This window comes from Macrobrachium rosenbergii, chromosome 3, assembly GCF_040412425.1.
Source record: "Macrobrachium rosenbergii isolate ZJJX-2024 chromosome 3, ASM4041242v1, whole genome shotgun sequence".
Classification (NCBI taxonomy): Eukaryota; Metazoa; Arthropoda; class Malacostraca; order Decapoda; family Palaemonidae; genus Macrobrachium; species Macrobrachium rosenbergii.
Window position 1 is genome coordinate 6,852,610 of NC_089743.1, and position 19,047 is coordinate 6,871,656.

At 41.0% G+C, this 19,047-nt stretch overlaps 1 protein-coding gene across 1 annotated transcript in view; it reads right to left on the reverse strand.

Annotated features, from left to right (window-relative positions):
• Nucleotides 1-19,047, reverse strand: part of LOC136852349 (prolyl 3-hydroxylase 1-like) — a 285,127-nt gene that overhangs the window by 38,941 nt on the left and 227,139 nt on the right. Inside the window, exon 10 of the mRNA XM_067126927.1 lies at nt 15,136-15,286. Within this exon, the coding sequence (XP_066983028.1) occupies nt 15,136-15,286 (151 nt within the window). The remainder of the gene's footprint in view (nt 1-15,135; nt 15,287-19,047) is intronic.

Sequence of the window (19,047 nt, forward strand, 5' to 3'; positions counted from 1 at the left end):
TAGGCCCTCGATAGTGAGGGTACCCTCATGCTGGGGGGCAAAGAGGGTCAGGCGCCAGGGGTTTCCTTTATCAAAAGGAGGTAGGCTGGAGGTGTCCGGGACGGAGAAGGGTTTGTTGGCCGCTCCGCCACTCATGAACCCGGAGATTAAAGTCCTTTGAGACTTAACCTCTTCCGACAACGAGAGCACGGAAGCGTTTGATGAAGACAGCTGACTTGAGAGTTGCGACAGCTTGTCGTCAACCCTTTTGTCAAACTGCTTCATAAGAAGCTCTGCAAATGCTTCAGCATCAAAGGAAGGAGGGGTGGGAACCTCCTTACTTTGTTTAGCTCGTGCTCCCTTCCCAGAAGTAGAGGCCTTGCTCGTAGACGGCACGGGGCTAGGGGGCCGTGACGTCTTCGAGGGAACCCCGGAGCGGACTTTCTGGGACTTTAAGGTCTTTTTCTTTACAGCTTTAACCTTAGGGATGGTAGACCTTGCACCGTCCATAAGGCAAGAGGATTTCACAAATCCTCGGAATGAAGAAGCAGTGGAAGGAGAACTAAAAAGAAGATCACCTGCCTCACTTACCCCCTTACCTGCCTGCAATTCCAGGTCCACATTCATAGGCTCGAGGTCGAGATTAAGGGCCGCAACATCCTCGGCGACAACTCCGCATGCAGCGACTTCTTCCTGGGAGGGCTGCGTCATTTCCCGGATCCCAGCGATCAAGGGGGCGGCTACCTCGTCCGCAACTGAAGCTGAGATCCAGGCGGCGGGGAAGAGAACGTTGCAGACGTCCTTAGATAAGATGTAGGGCTTCCCTGCCCCGACGTTCCTCCCGAAGCTGCTGACCCAGGTCTTGAGGGTCGACAACGAAGAGTCCCGAGAGTTGCGGTCAATCTGGAAGGGGGAGAAAGTCAGGTGACTGAGCCTCCTAAAGGGAGAATATGTTATAATTATCCATAAGAGACAAAACTGAAGGTGAACGTGAATCGGAAGTGGAAAACTAACTTACCGACTCATCCAGAACCTGTTCGTAGAGGGCGTAGCACACCTCACAACCATCAGGGTGCCAGACGACCAGGTCCCCTACGTGGACAGCACACCCGGAGTGGGACCTGCACACTTCATGCCTGCTGGCTTGATGTAGCACAGCGGTGCACCCCTGCTCCTGACAACGCACCATCTGTAAGTTGACCGGTATATGTGTATGCTGATAGGGCTGCCGGAGTGGAATGCCGGGGCAGTGTCTTAGTATAATAGTTATCCAAGTAGGTCCCGCCAGAGCTGACCGGGAGTATAAGGGGCCTACTGGAACATGCAAGATCAACTACCTAGAGGGACCACCGGAGTTAATCCGGAGCGACGGGGAAGGTCCAAAAAGGCCAGTTAATCTACAAGGTAATAAATAAATAAATATATATATATATAAACAATATCCAGATAGATCCCGCCGGAGTGAACCGGGAGGTTAAGGGGCCTACTGGAACATGCAAGGTAACCTAAAGGGACCACCGGAGTTAATCCGGAGCGACGGTAAGGTCCCAAAAGGGTAGTATATAAACATAATATAATATATATATAAAATGAATAAATATATATGCATCTAGGGAAAGGTCAACTATAAAAGTGGATATTTCTGCTTGGAGCCGGGGGAGTCCTGTACTCCAATACGGTGACGGCGGAGGAGGTGTAGTGAGCACTGTCCGACCAACACCGTGCCCACCGGAGTGGAAGGCGACAAGAACGTCCGACTACCTTGCAGAGAAAACACAAAGATAGCTAGTCGGCAGAGAGTAGATACTGGGAACTATAGGAGTTCTAAGTGAATAGAATGAATGTAAGTGTCATAGCGTGTGAACAACGGAAGACAGTCAGGTGGGAAACTCTAACTGGCAACATGAACACCAAATCTCTCCCCGAGATATTGTTCTGAGAACAACACTCGGTGGGAAAAAGGATGCACTGACACTAGGAGGGAGAGGGGATGGTATAGGCCATGCGAGGGATCCAAGGTAGCGACCAGGGGTGGGTAAGCACTCTCCGGGCGCCATGAGAACCATCCTTCTCCCTACGATCGGACGAACATGTACGAACGATAGTGAGAGAAGAGAGGACGGGGAACTCTCAAGGCCAAAAGCAAAGAAAGGAATGGGGAACAGGGGTGTGGGAGCACCCCCGGTCCCCAACTGAGGTCTCGATGGGTGTGACCGGGTAAGGTCGGGACCCGTAGCGAGAGAACAGACCAATCAATGCAGAGGAAGGGGATATAAAGCTATGGCGAAAGGAACAGGATAAATTCTCAGGCCTTGGTAAGTTAACATAATATGAAAGCAAACCAAGGGTGGGAGAGGGAAAGGGGGGGGGGAGGAATGAATAATGGGGTAGGAGAGGGGTAAACAAGAAGATGGAGAATAACCCAAAGATGTGGTTCGGATGAAGGTAGGCTACGCGAGAGACCCTCGCTATTCCAGCTTAACCTTTTTTAGGACTAGAGCCTAAACGGAAAGGCCGAAACAGGGAAAGGGAGAAGCGCAAGCCCGACTTCTCTAACCAAACGCCACACCAAGGGAAGCTCCAACTATGAACCCTCCTACACGCCAAACCTTCTCCCCTAGCAAGGGAAGAAATCGCCATAGCTACAACCTAGGCTAACCTAACACAGCCAGTGGCTGAGGGAGGAAGCCCAGGGGAAATAGCATCTACTCAACTAGCCTAAAGTTAACCTATCCTAGGCAAAAAATAATAATGATCTAACTAATCATAAGAACATATGTAGAAGGGAAGACCAAGCCCAACGCGATATGAGCGCGGAGGGAAAATGGCCGACCTTCCAGATTTAAAACAAAGGATATAATCCACAAATATCAAAGACATCTGTGCGCTAGGCTTAAAATAAGCTAGATAAGCATAACTGTACCATCTCAAATAATATATCCAAGCACTGGAGGAAGTAAAGGTCCAACATAAAAGGCATATTATAATTGATAAATAGCGGATAGGCCCGAGGGGGAAAAAACTCGTAGCCTAAACGACAAAGACCAAAATTTCTCCAGAGAAGGATAACAAACAATAATATAAAAACCCAATTGAATATATAATCAGCAAAAGGGCACAACATGAGAAAATGAAGGGGAACGAAGCCCCGACATAATTCCTGCACCGAGACTGAAGGTCCCATGAGGTCGGGAGAATGTGGATGAGACGGGCATATAAATCCCTCTAATTATTAAATTAGAGGGAAATAAGGAGCCTCAACCGCCTAAAATAAAAAACAGAGATGGTACTCAACTTAGGTGAAGAATCCAAGGAGGATGCCATAGCAAAACAATCAAAGAAAGCGCACACATGAACAGAACAACAACAGCGATCGCGTGCTAAAAGTGGAATGTAGGTGACGCCGGCTTGTTTACAGTCCGCGAGTGGTGCGGGGGTTTGTGTGGCACCTCACTCGGTGGGACTTTTGACATTGGGAATGTTTACAGGGCGGAGGCCTGTGATTGTGACAATCTCACCCTTTCTCATACACGACTCCATTTCATGGAGCTCACACTGGGGGTAGTAACTCCGGCTTAGCTTTTTAGCTTTTCTCTGGTATATTTAGCAATAGCTTTACCTAGAAATAAGTGCTGAAAGGTTATTTCACCGGGTGACACAGGTCGGAAAACCCAGAAAATTACAATTTTGCACACATACATGCATACACATGTACACACACATTCATAACAATATTATGTAACAAAATTTTATTGTCAACTTAATCAATTAAAAAAGAAAATTTTCTTTGCCAGGACAGTGATGCAAGTTTTTTTTATTCAGATTCCTAAAATTATTTAGAAATGTATAATTTGCAACAGCCCACCATGGCCCCCCTAAATTCTTGCCATGGCCCCCAGGTTGAGAACCACTGCCTAGGCAAAACTACATACAAACAAAATATTTGATAACATCACATAGCCACTAAAACCCTGGTCCACAAAATCGATCACAGAAATGGTATATCTTATACAGTATAGCAATGTCCTTGTATTATAAAAGAATAAAATGGACTTGGGTGTAGCTGCCATTAATTCTACTATTATTCTCAAACTCTTGTGTCTGTGAACTTTGATTCCAGGATTTAAGACGCCCATTTTACTCAAGTGTAATTCCATTCGAAATGCCCATGGAATGGCTCTATATCAGAGAGGGTTTCTCTACATCTCACATGACAGTGTCTGAGTGTGGATGTCATGAAACACAAGTTGCTAAAGTCTGTGGAAAATAAATCAATGTTTTCCTAGCTAGAGAAGGCCAGATCTGGATGACTGACTGTTTATGGTTGCTTGCTTACCAAAATACCAAAATGACAGAAGTTCAAGAAGCTTGTTTCACTGATTGGCTGAGTTCAGTTAATGGCAAAGATAATCATGATGTTGCTGCTTTAGATTCCTTCACTATTTCTGGTAGTGAGCAGTGAATAAATAAACCCACACACTAATCTGGCAGTCATCTTGACATTGTATTAACAGATGCTATAGGGATTGTATCTTGTGGAGTAGGTTCACCAGTTGGTTTATTTGATCACTGTTTGATTAAGGTTAATGTGGAGATGGATCAGGTTGTTACTGATGTTAACTTTTCAAGAAAGGTATACTGTACTTGAAATCCCATAACAATTGAGATGGTATTTCCTGTGATCCTATTGAGCTCAGGTAGAGCAATATTATATTTATAAAAGTCCAAATATCACTGAGTGTTTAATTGATCACCTTAAGACTATCATAGAGAGGAGAATTCCTTCTAAAATCCTCAAGTTTTGTCTTAAAGATGAGCCATGGTTTAATGCTGTAAGTAAGCCTTCCTACCATGAAAACCCATAAGCTTATCACTTACTGAGTAACAATCGATCAGGGTTTTTGTGGTGTAATTGTGCTGAGCTTAGAAATCAACCTCAGATCGTCTGTGAGAGAGCTCAGAGAACTTATAATGAAGGTGTGAAAGAGATCTTGCGCTCCAGTAGTGATGACCACAAGTGGTCGCTTACCATTAAGTCATCACTCTTTGGAGCTGATTCAAGCATGCCTCCCTTTCTAGGAGCTGATGGAACTGTTGTATATTGCCCTAGACAGAAGGCAAACTTTTAGCTCAAGCCTTTGTAAACAAACAGTGGGATGAGTCCATGGTGTTGCCTCAGTCATGCTACCCAGACGCATGGTGTGTTCAGTGGCCTTCAGCTCTAAGGAAGTCAAAACTTTGCTTTTGGGCCATGACAGTTATGGTGGCACAGACCCTAACGGGAGCTTTCTTATCTTTTTTAAAAAGACTGTAGATTTCATTGCTCCTAAGATTGCTGCTATTTTCAGAATATTAGTTGGACTTGCAAGTTTTCCTTCTGTTCAGAGGAATGGAAACACTGTTGCATTACCTAAGGGACTAAGTCCGTCCTCATGCCTTTAAATATAGGCCAATGTCACTTACCCCTTTTTTATCTACCCCTCAGGTAGGATGCCTTGATGAGGTGAGGGGCTAAGGGACCCTGGCCTTTGGGCCCGTGCCCTGACAAATCATCCTAGATAGTTTTTGGTTTAAATGGCATGGACATTTCCACATTTGCAAAATTTTACTGCTTAGGTGGGTCTGAGAAGGGATCGTTTTTTGGAAGGGGTTCGCATTCGAAGCTAATTATGGGAGTTATGGTGGTTAAGGGATGGTGATAGTTTTCCCATTGCTATCTTGAGGGCGGAACCATCTCCGAGGATCAGCCCATCGGAATCCAGGGGGGCTGGTTTTTAGAAGTGGGACTCCTGGCTTTTGTCCAGAAGCCCACCAGTACAGTTGGAGTGGGGAGTCAGCCCCATTAGTGGGGGGCAGAACTCCCAGCAGGCGGATTGGCTTATACCTGGGCCACTGCAAGCATACTGGTGCTATCCTGAAAGGGTAGGGTATGGGGTGGACTGTTGGGAGTCGACTCTCACTTGTGCCATTGGTGGAGAATGCGAATACCCGACTGATCCACGATACTTTCTTGATGTAACTAAGCAATTTTGGGTGGGTGGAGGAGCCAGTTTGTGTGGTGGTCTGATGTGTGCATGCTTGGCAGCTTGGGGTCTCTTCGCGGGCTTTGGCAGGGTGTCTGGGGTTGGGAAGTTGGGCAGTAGAAGCTGCCCAGTTTTCCATTTTTTGATGTGCTGTCGGGATCTGTGCGGGGGGCTCTTTGGTGTTGGGTGTGCACTTTTTGGACTTCCGTATGTGGACTGGTTTAAATTTATGGATTTGGCTATTAGTTCTCCGACGACTTTAACGGCACTGGCAACGATTTCTGGCATGAACATGGATGTGAGGTTGGCTGTTGGACAGAACCAAACACTGAGAGACCAGGGCGTTAGTAAATCTGTTGGGTTTGATCCAAATAATAGGGTCCTTTACTGCACTAATGTAGGCTTGTCATTAGATTATGAATGTTTATACAGTGTAGTAAAACAATTTGGCAAAGTGGAAAGAATTAAATTAATTCTAGATAAAGATAAGCAGTCATTTTCTGCTTTTGTTAAATTTTCCTCTCCCTTGGAAGCTAGTGAGCCACAACAAAGACTCCATGGCCACATTCTAAATGACTGTTCTCAGCACGAAAGTGTTTTCAGTTGAAAAACTTAAATGATGAGCCATTTGATTTTATTTCTAAGACTGAAGAACATGGACCAGCCCCATGTACCAGAGCTCTTTCTCCCCCTTTATGGCATGTTGCTCTCTACAAGGAGGGAGGGAAAAATTTAATAAAAGCCGCTGAATGCATTGAGAGCAAGGTTGGTTCCATTCCCATTGGAAATTTAAAACGCTATGAAAAGAACCTAATAAAAGCTGGTAATGAGACTCAAGCAGTTCTGCTATCAAATTTTAAACCTCCTGAAATGTATTTCATCTCACAGATTCTTTAACACACTGAAAGGAGTAGTTTACTCAAAAGACTTGCGTGTTTTTGAAGAGGAAGAGATTCTCCATCGATGTCCTCCTTGTGTATCTCATGTAAAAAAAACTGCGTGGGGATGCAGCTATCCTTTTAACCTTCTCCTCCAATTACCTACCTGATACCATCATTGTTAGCCATGAGAGGATGCAGGTTAAAATATATAAAAGAAATCCCAAACAGTGTCGTAAATGCTTTGAATATGGCCACGTTCAAAGCTCTTGTGATAACAAAAGATGTCCTGTGTGCTCTGCAGAGCACGATAATTTTGATGAGTGTGAAGCAGCCCGATACTGTTTCCTATGTACAGTTGCAACTACCAAAGAAAGATTTTTAACAAGAAATAGTTCCCCTAAATAAATAATTTTATAATAAAAAACTTCAAATGTGATCAGTACTTCCCCTCCAAGGAGTGGGAAGTAGCACATTTTACCGCCTTAGCATTCATGTTCCAATATCCTTCAGTGGAACGGTAAAGGTCTCAGAGCCCGTACAGAAGACCTTAAAGTTTTCATGCATGAATTCAATCCAGGGATTATATGCCTGCAGGAGACAATGTTAGGCAACTCTGCTTATAATCCTGGACTAAATTATTCAATATTTAAATCATATCCTCCAATTGGTGATCGTGCCCATGCCGGTGCTGCAATTATTATTAATAAATCTCTACAGCACTCCACAATACAAGTAAATGCAAGCTGCTGCTATTTCAGTCATTTTGGAAAGGAGGATAACAATCTGCTCCTTATACATTCCACCAGACCTTGCTTTTAATATTGGAGATATTCAGTCCTTAATTAACCAACTTCCAGCTCCTTTACTTCTCCTAGGTGATTTTAATGCCCACAACCCCCTTTGGGGAAGTCGGTTTTTAGATAGTAAAGGGAAATTAATCGAAGACCTTATTGACAGGAATGATGTTACCCTAATAATGGGTCAATGACTTTCCACAACATTCATGATGATCATTTCTCTGCACTGGACCTTAGTATTTCTTCAGCAAGTATCCACCTTGATTTTAATTGGTCTGTTAATGAAGATTTAAATGGAAGGTGATCACTACCTGATCCATTTGAAATATGCTGTAAATGCTCCATCTAAAGTTTTACCTAAGTGGAAGGTAGAGGGCGCAGACTGGGATAAATTCAGTAAGGGTGTCAAGCTAGGTAGGGAATTTGAGTCCTTTCATTGTCATCTAGATGCCTATGATTACTTTATTGAATCTACTTTGAAGAGTGCTCAAGACTCGATTCCAAAAACAAAAGGCAGACCTCGTGCACCTGCAGTTCCCTGGTGGAATAAGATGTGGTATTGAGGAAAGTGACTAGGAAGTGCTACAGAGGTTACAAAACTAGTGGCTCCCCTCAGTCTAAATTAATCTACAAACGTGCTTTAGCCAAGCAGTAGCGCTTTTATAAGAAAGCCATAAGAGAATGTTGGCTTTACTATATTAATGGAATAAACTCCAAAACCCCACTAAGAGTGGTGTGGCGCAAAATAAGGAAACTGAGTGGAAAATTTGTTGCGTCACCAATACCCTCATTAAAAATAAATGACTCTCTAATCACAGAGCCCACTGAAGTTGCCAATGAGCTAGGTAAACACTTTTCTAAAGTTTCCAGCCCTAACAATTATTCTCCAGAACTTCAAAGAATTAGGAATTCCAAAATGACTCTGAAATTTGATTCGGGAAAATCTGAACCATACAACTACAAATTTTCCCTAAGAGAATTTCGTGAGATGCTCTCCTCAAGTGAATCCACTGCTCCAGGTGAGGATACAGTCATATATGAAATGCTTAAACACCTCCCAGATGAAGCCAAAAAATATTTGCTGAAGATTATAAACAAAATAAGGGAAACCAGAATTTTACCGTACTGGAAAATATCCATAATTGTTCCTATTAAAAAGCCTAATAAAGATGCTTCCCAAGCCACCATCTATAGACCAATAGCTCTTACCAGCTGTGTGTGTAAGCTGATGGAGAAGATTATAAATACCAGACTAGTTTGGCACCTTGAAACCAAAGGATTAATATTGCCATTTCAATTTGGTTTCAGGAAAAACCACTCCACCCTTGATCCCTTGCTGAGGCTGACCAACCAAATCCAGCAAGGATTCACCAGATAGTGTCAGACCATCGGCATATTTTTTGACTTAGAGAAAGCATATGACACTATCTGGAGAATTGGCATCATGAAACAATTGCACAAGATGGGCATATGTGGAAGAATGATGAGGTTTGTATATTCCTTTTTAACAGAGATTTTTTAAGGTAAGAGTAGGAAACTCCCTCTCCCAACCTTTTATGCAGGAGGAAGGAAGCGTTTTAAGTGTAACACTCTTTTCATTGGCAATAAATAGTGTGGTTGAAAAACTCTCGCCCCCTGTTAAGTGCTCGCTTTTTGTTGATGGCCTTGCAATATGCTGCACAGGATATGATTCCTTGTTTTTATGTAAACATTTGCAAAGGTCTATTAATGCTATTACTAAGTGGGCTGATGAGAATGGTTTTAAATTCTCCTCTTCCAAAACAGTTGAAGTAAGATTTACCAGGTGCCGGCATGTGGAAGAGGTTCCCACACTTAGTCTAAAAGGGTCTATCATTCATTATGAAAATGAAGTAAAATTTCTGGGGATGACTATAGATAATAAATTAACATGAGCCAGCCACATAAATGCCCTAAAGATTAATATTAAACAGTCTTTGAATATTTTAAAGGTTGTTTCTGGATTTCGTTAGGGGGCTGATAAGAAATCCCTTCTGAGACTATATGACTCTCTTTGTCAATCTAAAGCTAGACTGTGGCTATCAAATTTATTCCTCAGCTTGTAAAACCAAGCTAAATGAACTGGATGTTGTACACAACATTTGGTTGAGATTATGCACAGGGGCTTTTAGAACTTCGCCAGTTGAAAGCATATACGTTGATACAGATCTTTTTCCCCTTGATCTAAGAAGGCAAGAGCTAGGGTTGCGATATATGGCTAGAATGAAAAGTGCTCCCAAAAATCCCTCCTTTCAAGTACTAAAGGAAACAGACTCTCAAAGTTTTTCTTGTACAAGAGCTTCGAAACCATTCCAAATTCGACTGAATGAGGATGTTAGCAATAATTATCTTAAATCCCAGAAAGTCCTGGAAGTAGAATGTCCTGTAAATCCTCCATGCTTATTCCAGAAGCATTAGTATGTAAGAAATTGTTTAACAAAAAGGACTGCACTGAAAAAGAGATTAGGGGAAAATTCTTAGAGTACGATGTTACCCATGCTAATTAGATCTTTTGTTTTTAAGCAAATGGCAAGAAAGGTGGACTTCCCTTTTTGCCAATACAGTAAACCCCCCGTATTCGCGTTCTCATGATTCGCGGACTCACACATTCACGGGTTTCTCTGTGGAACATATCTAGCCATTATTCGACGGAAAATTTTGCCCATTCGCAGGTGTTTTCACTGAGAAATATTCACTAATTACTGTGTTTTTCATATAATGTTCATGAATAAATGCACTTTTTGTGATAAAACTATTAAAATACTCAGGTATATGCATTTTCTACGTGGTTTTTTTAAACGAGATGGGCCGTTCTAAGTGTTTTTAGAGGGTTTTAAGTATTTACAGATTTTAGCTATTAGATGGGGTTTTGGTAAATCCCCTGCGAATATGGGGGTTCACTGTACAGCCAATAATAAAAAATATAGAAATATTAGAGGTAATATACTGCCGTGGTCTTCGTCATTCCAGCTTGACAGACGAACAGAGGTTATTTTAACCAGATTAAGGATTAGGCACACTCGTATAACCCATCAGTTTATTTTAGAAGGACGCAGTCCTCCAGAGTGTGCTTACTGTGACGAGACACTAACAGTGGAGCACATTCTGGTGGTCTGCCCCAGATATTTTAACCAAAGAGAAAGATATTTCCAGGGTAAATCCCTCTATAATATTTTGGGAGATGAAGCAGATATTTCTGCTATTTATCATCTCTTTTTTAAAGTGTATAAAAATTTTTAACAATATTTGATTTTTTCCTTAATACTGTATTTTTAATACATCACAGAGTTTTAGTGACATTAAATTTTTTATTATGTATATATCACATCATTCATTAAACTTCATATCTTTATTTATTGGTCATATCGCTTCATTTTATTTATTAAACATTTCCTTCACCAATTCATAAATTCATTTACCCTAACATAATTTATTTTCTCTTCATTATGGTGCTGAATGGCCTTCTTTGCCCCAGTGCCTGGGCTTTTGCCCTAAATATCATACATCCATCCATCCACCCCTTTTTTATCTAAGGCTTTTGAGAAGCTGCTCTCAAAGCATCTTTGTAAGTTTGTTGAAACTAATAAACTGCTACCAGCATTACAGTTTGGGTTTTGTAAAACCCTTGGTATTTGTGATGCACGTTTGTCTATATCTACTGTCTTGCAGAGTGCTCCTCATGTGGTTGTAGTGGCATGCATGGTCAGTCTAGATTTTAATTAAGCCTTTGGCCATGTGAATCATAAAGCCCTTATCTATAATCTAAGATTACTGGGAATTAATGGATTTTTATTAATATTTCAAATGAATTTTTATTAAGCAGAACCCAAAAGGTCTATGTTGATGACCACATAGTAGCTTTAGTGAAGTCATTTCAGGCGTTCCTTAAGGTGGTGTTCTTGAACCTTTGCTATTTATTATCTATACTAGTGACATGTGGCAAGGTCTGCAGAACAAACTGATTACATTCACTGATGATGCTGCTCTTCTAGCTGTTGCTCCCTCTCCATGTCTTAGGTCTGTGGTTGCTGAGTCCTTGAATAGATTTCTGGAACACATTAAATAGAGGAGTAGGTTTTGAGGCATGATGCTTAACCCATATAAAACAAAGTATGAAAATTAGGCGATCCAGAACACTTTTTCCTTTGCATTCTGAATTACATTTAATGGTATGATTTTTAGTGTCAGTGACTCCTTTAAGATTTTAGGTGTAACCTTTGATAAGAAATTGACTTTGAGAAGCATATATGTAATATTACATCCTCTGTTTCTCAAAAAGTTGGTATCTTGCAAAAATGTTGGAGATTTTTTGGGGAAAAGCTATTATATCAAGTGCTTTAACTCTTTTCTTCCTCCTTGTATAGAATACTGTTCTCTAGTGTGGTCTTCCAGTGCTGACTCTCACCTCAGACTCTTTGATAGAGTTATGTCATCAGTCAATGTTATTTTGCCAACTTTTAATGTACATTATGTTTGTTGCATATAATGTACTACAACAACAAAAAGCCTCTGAACTCTTCTTTACCTGACCTAGTTATTTTTGCTCGCAAAACTAGGCAGGCTGCTGCTGCAAATAATGTGTTGTCATCTAGCTTCAGATTTGCTAGGAGCTTTAATCTTGGCTACAAATAAAATGTGGAATAGTTTGCTTAGTGCAGTTGTGGAATTTCTTATTTCCACATATTTAAGCAAGGAAAAAATTTATTCCTGCTCTCTGCTGAAGTCTCCTGAATTTCACATGTACGTACCGGTTCTATTTTCTATTACTTCATATCTATTTTTCACCTTTTCCTATAACTTGCCTCTTTGCAGACTGATTTCCCTTTAGAGCCCTCTCGGGTTTATAGTCTGCTGATTCTGTCCATGATGGTTATTCAGCTAAAGATTTACAAAAAGAAAGCACACTGATCACTAAAAAGACACAGAAAAAAAATTAATGGTAGGGTCATTTTCAATGAGTTCTACAAGAAAAATATTTTGTAACTTGAAGGTTAAAGTCCTCCTGGACCTCGCAAGGCTCATATTGCCAGCGCTGACCTCAGGTTTCTTAGGCTGACAGCCAGTGGAGGAGAAGTCCCATTGCCTAAGACACGTGGCCAGTGTGTTGCTAGACCCACTGTTTAACCCCCCAGCCCAAGGGCTGGTACCTGTTTTCTTACTAACCCTCTTGAGTTTTCAGACCGCTGGGTTGGCAGGCCACCGGGTTTATGCAATGATGCCATTCCCAAGCCACCAGTGAGTGGCAGGATTTGAACCCAGTTCCTCTCGACTGGTAGGCGAGAACATTACCACTATGCCACCACGGCAACATTTTTTTGTAACTTACTGGAAAAATAATCAGTAACAGATGTTTTGAAACAATTTATACTAAAAATTTTTTATAAGAATAAATATTTTTTTAAAACTATAATTAATGTTAATCTAATTATACAAAAAGGAACAAAGCCTTCTTGAATAGCTAATGGTTACTTAAAACAATTGTTAAATACAAAACTGGAAGACCATAGTCAGTTTTATTCAAATGAACAGACCTCATAGGGGGTGGTGCTGTCAGTGCCCCTCATGCAGTGCAGGCATCACTAAAGGTTCTTTGCAGCATCCCTTCAGCCCCCAACTGCAACCCCTTTCATTCCTTTTACTATACCTCCCTTCATATTATCTTTCTTCCATCTTGCTGTCTACCCTCTCCTAACAATTGTTTCATTGTATAGCTGCAAGATTTTCCTCTTGTTACATCTTTAAAACTTTTTACTCTCAATTTCCTTTTCAGCACTGAATGACCTCATAGGTCCCAGCACTTGGCCTTTGGCCTAAATTTTATATTCCATTTCATTCATAAAATGAACAGAATATGATGTCAGCTATCTACTATATGTAGCTAGATACTCTAGGCCAGTTTACAGCAGAATGCTGCAGACTTGAAAGGCTATTTCATATTGAAATTGGTTTCTGTCAGTCTATGATTAAAACTGAAAATTAACCAATTACGTTCACAGACATGTAGGTAAGGATACAGTCGTTCATGATTTCCTGACATGGTTGCCGTCAGCCATGACCAATCAAAAAATGTAAATCCAACAGAGTTTTACATATAAAATATGGGTTATCTTCCATCTCATTGAAATCCATTCACTGCATCAGTTTATGAGAAAATACTCCAGATTAAGAAAAACAAAACTAAGAATAATCAGCTCCAATGGACACAAAACACAGAAGGTCTGTTGGGTAGTGCTGTAGACTGGGTAAAGAGTGAGGGAGAGGTTCTTAGCATACTGTAAGTGCTAAAGGTTGAGGTAAGTGCGAATTCAGGCTTCCTTGAAGTGTTACTTAGGTCTGCTATATATATTTCCTTTCTAGAGTTCTGCTAAAGCTAGTCCACTGCTTGACACAGCATCCACCACATGTACCCAAGTCAAGACCCTTCTCATCCTCAAACACCACCATCATCTCATCCTAAATCTTATTTAGTAATGTTTCTCCATTGCATTGTTATCTCTGGTCTACTGGGTGGAGAATAGCAATCTCATTAATAAAGATAACATAAATTTCATACAGAGATCCTGTGAAACCATTTTTGACAGAGGCTGTGATCCATGCCTCAATAAAGTCTAGTAACAAGCCACAAAATGATTACCATTCCCAAGAAAATGCCACGGTTCATAAAAATGTCTAATCACCACAGGTTTCAGTCTATGTATCCTTATGGCATTCACACGAAACAAAGCTGAGCCACATCACTTGCTTTGCTTTCTGCCAGGTAATTATCTCTTTAATTCCTCAACACAACATGGGAGTTGGCACTGAGCAGGAAAACTCAACATTTCACAAACAAATTTTGGAACCGATACACTGTACTATCAAATTTTTTGCCCAAATCTGGAAGATTCTAAAACGTCAACAGCTTCCTCAGAGCCATGTGGTTTGTAAGGACATGTCAGAGCTTGAACCAGAAGCTTTGAAACTATCAAGGTCTTGCAGGCATACAACTTCAGCAACCATCTTTAGTTGAATACCACAAGCATTAAATTACGCTGAATGCTGCTGTTGTAGCCTTAGGCTAAGACATGAACATTTGCTCTAATCTCTTCAAACCCTTGTTTTTACATTCTGGGTGTAATGCTAAAGCTTGTCCTTTCAGCTTGCAATATTTTATTGTCTTCTTGAAATAACTGTACTCTGTGTGAACGCACACAAGATCACCAGCTTGGTAAGGACTCCAAGCAGCTTCCTCAACCTGTTGACACTTAAGAGACATCAGTAGAACACACACAAGCATTAAATACAAAACGAGATACGCTGGCAAAGCACAGGGAAGAGCTAAAATGCAAGTCTCCAGCATAGCGCAGGTCAATCACACATGCTACCATAAAGAGAGGTTAGGGCACAGAAATGAATCAAGACAATAAAAGATTAACTCTTGTTTGTATAAGTGCATACCTGGCTTTGCTGTTCGACAAACAAGATGTGTGAAAGAAAAATACAAAGACTTCTCCAGTTTGAAGTACTCTTGAATATAATCCCGGCAGTGGTCTGTGACATCCAAAATGAGTTCCAATAATTCAGTGCCAATCAGTTTTGCATGAACCATCTGTAACAGAAAACAGTGCAAATATCACAAATATGATTCGTTTACTCTTGTATACGATAAGATGAGGAGGAAAGTGTAATCAAAACGATGCAACAATATAACATCTGCAAAGAGGTAAGATGAAGAATATTTAACAAAATTTTACATGACTTTGCTATCAAACTGCATTTCACTGTACCTTTACTTATGCCAACATATCAATGAATTGTATGGTTTGTAATCTAAAGTGATTGCACTACAAGATAGAAATCAGATCCCTCCTTTTACACAGGCTCTGTTACCAAGCAAAAAAGTTATTGAGGCATCCACACAACTCCCTGGAATCTTTCATTATCCCTTCCCTTCTGGAATTGTTAATCTGATGAAGCGTTTTCTTTTATGGGGGAAACATCTTTCACCCAATTATAACTCAAAATTGTTGGTCATGCTGCCAGGTCTACATGATTCTGCTGCCAGCACTTGCTGGTCACTTCTCTCCCATGGAGAGCTTTTTCAGACACAGGCATCTCTCCCAACTCAGCCAGTCTGCTAATTTCTGGACTGAAGCCATCCCAAAATATAAGTTTTGTGCTCATAACTATAACTATTCTCTCTTGAAGACTTTAAGAAGACGTTATAATCCAATGGGCGTTTCTCCAGGAATCCTTTGTTCACAGGATCCTGGAGTCTTGATGATTTTAAGAAGACGTTATAATCCAATTGGCGTTTCTCTAGGAATCCTTCATTCACAGGATCCTGGAGTCTTGAAGACTTTAAGAAGACGTTATAATCCAGTGGGCATTTCTCCAGGAATCCTTTGTTCACAGGATCCTGGAGTCTTGAAGACTTTAAGAAGACTTTATAATCCAATGGGCATTTCTCCAGGAATCCATCATTCACAGGATCCCGGTGTCTTTAAGATCCTGGAGTCTTGAAAACTTGAGGAAGATGTTATAATCCAGTGGGCATTTTTCCAGGAATGCTTCAGGAGCTCAAGACAGCTTCAAAGGATCATGGAGTCATGAAGATGTCTTTAAGAAAACGTTTTAATCCAATGGGCTTTTCAACATTAAGTGACCCAACGTGTCATGGATAGTCTAGTAAATTTTCATACATATATTTTTTTAATTCGTGTTTTAATTACACCAAGTTTAAAGTTACTGGCTACTGTTACTAAAGAACTCTCCTTCACACACTGTGTGACACCAGGAGAAGGAAGGTTCCAGAGAGTTGGAGTTTAATTAAGGAATTTGCAAAGGCAAATCAAAAAGTACATATGACAATGGGATATACCTACGCATATTATGATGTGTAATCCAGTACAGACATGAACCTTGGTATGACAGTGAAACTACATCTAAAAGTTTTAGTTGATTTGAGAATTTGAGACTCTTAAAGATGAACATTTAGAGTCGGATGGCAGGATAAAGTGGGAAATCATACTACAAGAGAAATTGCGTACTTCCAGACGTAGTTGACTCAAGAATGAAAGGGAGATAAAGATGACTTGGACATGTCCTTTGCCCTACCCTGGGGAAAATAGAATGTAACGTCAGCTGGGCCACTGTGGGCATCAGGAAAGCAGGGAGACCAAGATCTACTTGGATAAGAACTATGAACTGGAAAATTAGAAGATAAGTGAAGCTTTATGAGAGTGAAAACACGAAGGACAAGACAGGCAGCATCATGTGAATAAGTTATTCACAAAAATCAGTCACTAATTAGCTTTAAATACGGAGTTGAAATGACAATCTCAGACAGACAGCCTTGTTCAGAAATTTACATTAGACTTGATACATTTCATATTAGGAAGATCATTTTTCTCTTGCTGTTCGCTAACATTCCTTCTCTTTCCATTCATTGTTTTGTCACAGTAATATAACAAGGAAATGAGCCATTAAGGAAAACAGGAATAACAGAAGTAAAAATACAAATAAGGAAATTAAACCAAAACAAGTTCCTAGGTCCTGAAGGATTCTGCCACAAGGTGGTCAAAGAAGCATAAAAAGAAATTGCTCCTTACTTCTGTGATACGTATAACTTATACAGCAACATTTCTTCAAGGATGCTTATATAAGCATCCTTGAAGAAATGTTGCTGTTACCATAGACTGAGTTTGCCTTGTATAGTCACGTTCAAATCTGAGGCGACATGATTCTTTTTATATCGCACAAAATCTCAGACTCAATGTAACGTTGTCAAGTAGTGTTAAATTTTTTTTTTATTTCCTATGTCATACATGTTGACAAGTTTGCGAATTCACAGCTAGCAGTATTTTCCCTATGGTTATATAAATGTGATCCCTTTTATGCACTGGTATAATTCATAACCTGCGTGATATGAACTGATTTTTTTTTTTTTTTTTTTTTTCATTGTTTAGCTCAGCACGGTTCGATAAGATAAGAATAACCATTCAGCACTTATTTCTAGGTAAAGCTATTGCTAAATATACCAGAGAAAAGCTAAATGCTAAGCTGGAGTTACTACCCCCAGTGCGAGCTCCATGAAATGGAGTCGTGTATGAGAAAGGGTGAGATTGTCACAATCACAGGCCTCCGCCCTGTAAACATTCCCAATGTCAAAAGTCCCACCGAGTGAGGTGCCGTTACAAACCCCCGCACCACTCGCGGACTGTAAACAAACCAGCGTCACCCTCATGCCATTTTTAGCACGCGTCGCTTTTGTTCGTCTTTTTTGTGTGCGCTCCTTTGTGGCCTTTTTTCTTGATCTAATGGCATCCTCACAGGATTCTTCATCACCTAAGTTGAGTACCATCTCTGTATTTTATTTTAGGCGGTTGAGGCTCCTTATTTCCCTCTAATTTAATAATTAGGGGATTTATAACGCCCGCCTCGTCCACCTTCTCCCGGCCTCATGTGACCTTCAGTCTCAAAAGGGATTTTTATGTCGGGGCTTGTTCCCCTTCATTTTCTTATGTTTTGTGCCTTTTGCTTATCCTATATTCAATTGGGCATTATTATTTATTGTTTTGTTACCCTTCTCTGGGGAAGTTCGGGTCCTTGTCGTTTAGGCTACGGGTTTTCCCCCTCGGGCCTATCCGCTCTTTATCAATTCTTATATGTGTTGTATTTTGGACCCTCACTTCCTCCAGCGTTTGGGTATATTATTTGAGATGGTACAGTTATGCTTATTAGGTTTATTTTAGGCCTAGCGCACGGATGTCTTTGATATTTACGGATTATGTCCTTTGTTTTTAATCTTGAAGGTCGGCCATTTTCCTCCGCGCTCTTATCGTGTTGGGTTTGGTCCTCCCTTCTACATGTGTCTTTATGATTATTTGAATTATTGAATTATTTTATTTATGCCTAGGTTAGGTTAACTTTTTAGGCTAGTCTGGTAGATACCTTCTCCCCCTGGGCTACCTCCTTCAGCCAGCCGGCTGTGTTAGGTTAGCCTAGGAGTTAGGCTATGGCGTTCTGTTCCCTTCCTCGGAAGGGAGGTTTAGGTGTGTAGGAGGGCCTCATGGTTGGTGCTTCCCTTCGGGTGGTGTTATGGTTAGAGGTGTTGGGCCTGCGTTATCTCCCTCTCCCTGTTTCGGCCTTTCCGTTTGGACTGTTGAGTCCTAGTAAGGTTAAGCTGGAATAGCGAGGGTATCTTGCGTAGCCTACCCTCGTCCGATCCACACCTTCGGGTTAACTTCCAACTTCATGTATATACCCCTCTCCTACCTCCTTTCTCCCCCCCTCCTTGCTCTCTCCCCCCTTGGTTCGCTTTCATATACTTTGTTAACTTACCAAGGCTTGAGAGCTTTACCCTGTTCC